This window comes from Lepus europaeus, chromosome 10 (assembly GCF_033115175.1).
Source record: "Lepus europaeus isolate LE1 chromosome 10, mLepTim1.pri, whole genome shotgun sequence".
Taxonomy (NCBI): domain Eukaryota; kingdom Metazoa; phylum Chordata; class Mammalia; order Lagomorpha; family Leporidae; genus Lepus; species Lepus europaeus.
In genome coordinates, this window is record NC_084836.1 from 84,008,731 (window position 1) to 84,013,715 (window position 4,985).

At 41.7% G+C, this 4,985-nt stretch overlaps 1 protein-coding gene across 1 annotated transcript; it reads right to left on the reverse strand.

Moving 5' to 3' along the window:
* Nucleotides 1-2,176: 2,176 nt before the first annotated feature.
* On the reverse strand, nucleotides 2,177-4,985 carry OTOR (otoraplin). Its single transcript, XM_062202270.1, has 4 exons — nucleotides 4,871-4,985; nucleotides 4,391-4,530; nucleotides 3,289-3,396; nucleotides 2,177-2,239 (listed from the first exon to the last, which is right to left on the reverse strand). The coding sequence occupies exons 1-4, from the start codon at nucleotides 4,983-4,985 to the stop codon at nucleotides 2,216-2,218; spliced, it is 387 nt and encodes a 128-aa protein (XP_062058254.1). The 3' UTR covers nucleotides 2,177-2,215.

The following is a 4,985-nucleotide window of genomic DNA, read 5'->3' on the forward strand; positions in this document are numbered from 1 at the left end:
CAATAATAATGTTATTACCCCCAAAGATGTTATCATTCTCACTTTGCAGATGAGCAAGTTAGGAACAAGAGGCTAGATGGCATGAGCCTCGCCACACAAACAACAAACAGAAAGTCTGAGCCATCATCCCTCCCAATGTGGAATAATCCCAAAAGCTGTTAGACCCGTACGTGTATTCCCCTAACCTTGATGTCATCTTTCACTTAATACAATAGCTTCTATTTTTCAAAGACTGACTTATTTATTTATTTGAAAGAGAGATCATCAGAGAAAGCAGCAGAGGAGAGAGAGAGAGAGAGAGAGAGAGAGAGAGAGAGAGAGAATCTTCCATCTCTGATTCACTCCTCAAATGACTGCCACAGCCAGGAGCCAGGAACCAGGAGCTCCACCCAGGTCTCCCATATGGGTGGTCGGGGACCAAGCACGTGGGCCATCATCCAGTGCATCTGGGAAGTGTTAGCAGTGAGCTGAATTGGAAGTGTAAAGCACTGGGGACTCAAACCAGCCCGATGTGGCAGCTTCACCCACTGTGCCACAACAACCTTACAGTGATGTCATAGTCAGTGATGGGTCACGTGTACAACAGTGGTCCCATAAGATTATCATGGAGCTGAACAATGCCTGTCCCCTAGTAGCCATACTATGACACATAGTAATTTCAGCCCAATGCAATTCTCATGTGTTGGTAGTGATGCTGGCGTAAGCAAACCTACTGCACATACAGTCATAGATAGCAGAGAATACTTGATAAGGATAAGAAAACTCTGTTCCTGGTTTATGAATTTGCTACATCACACTTTTGATTGTTAGTTTACTGTGAAACAGTGTGCTGTGGGGGCATATGGGTGCTGGGTGTCTCCAGGGGTGCTGGGTGTCTGGAATGGAGACGCCAGTGAGTGAGATGCTGGTAGAAATGGAATAAAGTGAGACAGAAACAAAAAACCTCGCCTTTTTGTTTAGTTTTATTGACACTATTTTACTTAATTGGTTTCTGTAGGCTTTGGAAAAAGATATTCATCCAAAGTCACAGGAAACGCACCTAAAAATGGTCCTGGGACCCAAGCCTCTGACCTTCCCTAAATGGTCTCTTCCTTATACTTGAGGGATGACCAGACCACAGGAAACTTGAGAGATAAACCCCATTCTCAAGACCCCACACTTTCTATCCCCCAGAGTGAAAAATGTTAAAAAAAAAAAAAAACCTCAGAAATTGTGAAATTTTTTGAATATAATACAGGCATTTCATGTAAACAAATACAAGCTACATCAAAAGAATTACATTAGGAACACAAAAAGCATTTGTGTAGTCAATTAGATACGGAGAGAGCTGTTAGACCCATCAAACTGTGAAGCCTGCAGCCCCATAACAGATTTAGGATTCATCACACCTGACTGAAGGAATTTTCCCAGGAAAAGGAACTTCAAAATTGACATAAAAAAGCAGAGAAAAACCCCACGGACTTTTTAATGCTGTGTCTTTTGGTGACTGGAAACTTGAACATTATCCAGTGAAGTCACATAGGAAGTGGAAATTATTCCATTAAAAACATTTCCATAAGCCAACCTCCTCACACACAGTATGCATCCATATGTATTTAACACGCAGGGAGAGGTAAATGGATCATTTGTAAGCGAAGGCATTCAACTGAAAACATTGCTAGGTCTAAAAATCTCTATTTTCCCCTCCAAAAAACTCCATATCTAAAGTCATCAAATATTAAAAAGAAGAAAATTACTGGCATATTCCTGGATGACACAGCCTCTTTGGTTACATTATTAATGCTTCAACAGGTCAGAGAGAGAGAAAAGTGATAAATACCACGCCCTAAGGGAAGACCTGCGACTCGCCAAGTTTATATACAGAAAAGACAAAGAGCTGGCCAGAATTACTATTTAGAAATAACTACAAAAAACTATCTTATTTATTTGTCCCCACCTAAGAGAAGATTCTCTTGATGGCAATTTAGTTCTCCGGTGTCAGTTCCCTCCTTTGGGTCAAACATTGCCCTGTCCCAGTTTGTGGGATGATGAGGCCGGCAGAAGACAAGACAGAGTTGAAAATCCATTTTCCTGTCACCTCCAGCCGCAAACCCAGCCCCTCTGTACTGTAACAAATTCTTGAAACCAAGGTCCAACATTAGAGACATGCATTTTTTTGATGTATTCCATCTTGTCTTTATTTTGGGTGTTTCTCTCTGCCATTTTGATTGAGTTCTTATTCACAGAAGAAGTCAACATCCTGAAAAAAAACAAAAACAAAAATACGGAACTGGACCGGTTGCACCAGAGAACAGATGTGGGTTCTTTATTGAAAATCAAGCTTAGTCAAAGAGAAATTTTAATTGAAAAGAAGTAAACGTTGACTAGTATGAAATAATAATGACTGTAAGTCAAAAACTCCTTAACATGAAAGTTGTCTAATACACTTTTAATTTATGGTTATTTGGTGGATGCCAGCTTAGTGCTAAGGAGCCATGACATGCGGGGTGCATGTGTGTAGGCTGGGCTGCTGGAGGCACAGTAATTAGCTCCAGGAGAATGACTTCAAAAACCCACTTGCAGAGTGGCTCACAAAGGATCTTTTATTTCTGCCAGGAGTTTACAGGACCCCAGGGCATTACTAAGAGCGTGACTTGATTTCATGGAAAAGTACAATGCACCCACCACAGAAATAAAGCATTCAAAGGTTTTTCTAGAATGTTTTGATTTTCTCAAAAAAACAGGTGCTCATTTCCCCCCAACCTGTCATTAGTAGATAAATGAAAATGATCAGTCAGTGAACACTATTTTGATTTCTTTCTTTGCGATATGGACTCCTTTGCAGGATAACTTTCATCTAAAACAAAAAAGGGTACTATTTTGTGCACTTGAAATCTGCTAAGAGGGTAGATTTTAAGTGCTTTCGACACAGAAACACACACACACAGGACAGAATGTTAACTAGCTTCACTGAGATGATCATCTCACAACGCACATGGATATTAAAACATCAAACTGTACGTCCTAAGTATATATACATTCTTTTTGCCAATTATACGCCCCCAAGAAAGCTAAAAAAAATTAAAACATTAGAAAATAAACTGAAACAAAACCAAGAGGGTTGTATGGAGAAAATTCACAAACTTTCAACACGGGTGGTAGTTACAGAGGCCTTCCCAAACTCTGTCTTGGAAAACAGCAGAAGCCGGAAATTGGGGGCTTTGTTAGGCACACCTTGGAAGGAAGCTGCACGGTGCAGTTTCGACACAAGCCTTTGAGTCCTTCTCTGGTCCCCTCCAAGGTGCTTACCGTGGTGGGTACTTCCTTGGTGGCCTCTTGGTACACGTGCTGCTCCTCAACCAAATTGCTGGGGAAATAGCCCACGATACCCATCTCATCCTGGCTGTCACCGTACACCTGAGAGGCAGAAGAGCAGCAATCAGGGGAAAGTTGGTGGGAGGGTCTTCCGAGGAGGGCACAAGCATCCTCTGCTGATACTGAGAATAGCATCACTGCCAGTCCTTCCCTTTCCCCGTGGGCTCCAGGGGGCTCACAGCCAACTGGAGTTCCCTCATAGCGCTAAGTGAACCCACAGGCCTGCAGCATTACTCTATGTCTGCAACCTTGCAAGTTGCCTGAAATCTTTTTGGAACTCCTCAATAAATAAAGTCAGCAAGTTTTTTAAAACAGTGAATTTACACTTCTATTTTAAAGGATGTGTGTTTCTCGGTTTTTAACAATTCCCACACATAGATACTTGAATGCACTTAAATTTAGTTCTTTATTACGTTAAAAACTATCTTTGGGGCTGCAGATAAGGACAGTAAAACCCAGCCTACTTCATCCTCCCCAGGGATCACTCTTGCACGTTTTTACTGAAGAAAACAGATTCTTTGAAATTAAAGAGAGTGCCAAAGTTTCTTAAAAGAATCTGAAACTTGGGCGGCCTTCCAGCACTCATGTCTTTTACTTGGCCAGTCCTCTAACACATTTTTGAGTAAGATTCAAAGTCTTTGGAATGTTCAAATCCCAGTGCATTCGGCTCCCCCCCTCCCCTCGCCATAATATCACCTGTATTTGGTTTTCTTATGAAATTATCTTTGCTTCTTTGAACTACAGTCACAGCAACTATACCTACGTTTTTGCCATAGCTTTAAAAACCTCTACCTTGGTCTTAGCTACTTTTAAGCATTGAAATAGGTTGACGACAGGTTATTGAGGGCACATTTAAGAGCAATGTGTAGCAAGATGTGTATACCCAAGAGAACTTTTACAAAATGTTCATGGAAATTATGCATTATGAAAAACTAGGCATGTATTTAAAATATCTTTGCATCAAAATAAACTTATTTTAATGTCATTTTCCACCAACTTTTGGAAGCCCCTCCTGTTTTTAAGAATCTCTTCTTACACTGCCAGCCCAGAACTCTCCAGCTGCGTTTTCTTTCACTAGCTTTGAGTACACGTAGATTTGCTGTCCTTTGCTGACGTTAATGAATCTGCAGTCCGGGGCATTGTAATCGTCTTGAGCTCGAGCCAGAGAAATAGTATCTAGAAGGAAAGAGAAAATTGAAGTGACTACATTTTGGGCGCCCGAATTTTACCAACAGTCAAAAAAGGCAAAGCATACAAGTGTACGAGAAGTGGGAAGGCAGACGGATGCTGCCCATTTCACAGCCGGGATTCAATTCAAGAAGATTAAGGTTGCCAAGATACTAAAGCTGCAGCAAAATCTTAGCCAAGTGCATTCTCTGACCCGGAGAAGCCCTGCTAATCACACACACGTTGGAGAAGATTCACTGCACAGTACAATTCCATCCCATGCTGTCAGCAGATAGGTTTCAGTCAAACAGGAGAGAAAGAGCAGGAGGAGCATTAAGCGAGCCCTTACAGACACAGTCGTCGTCGGCACACAGCTTCTTAGAAGCCAGTCTGTCCATGAATATCCCATGCACGGCACACACAGCCACGAGACCTGGGAGCAAAAGGACCAATGTTCTTGCCAT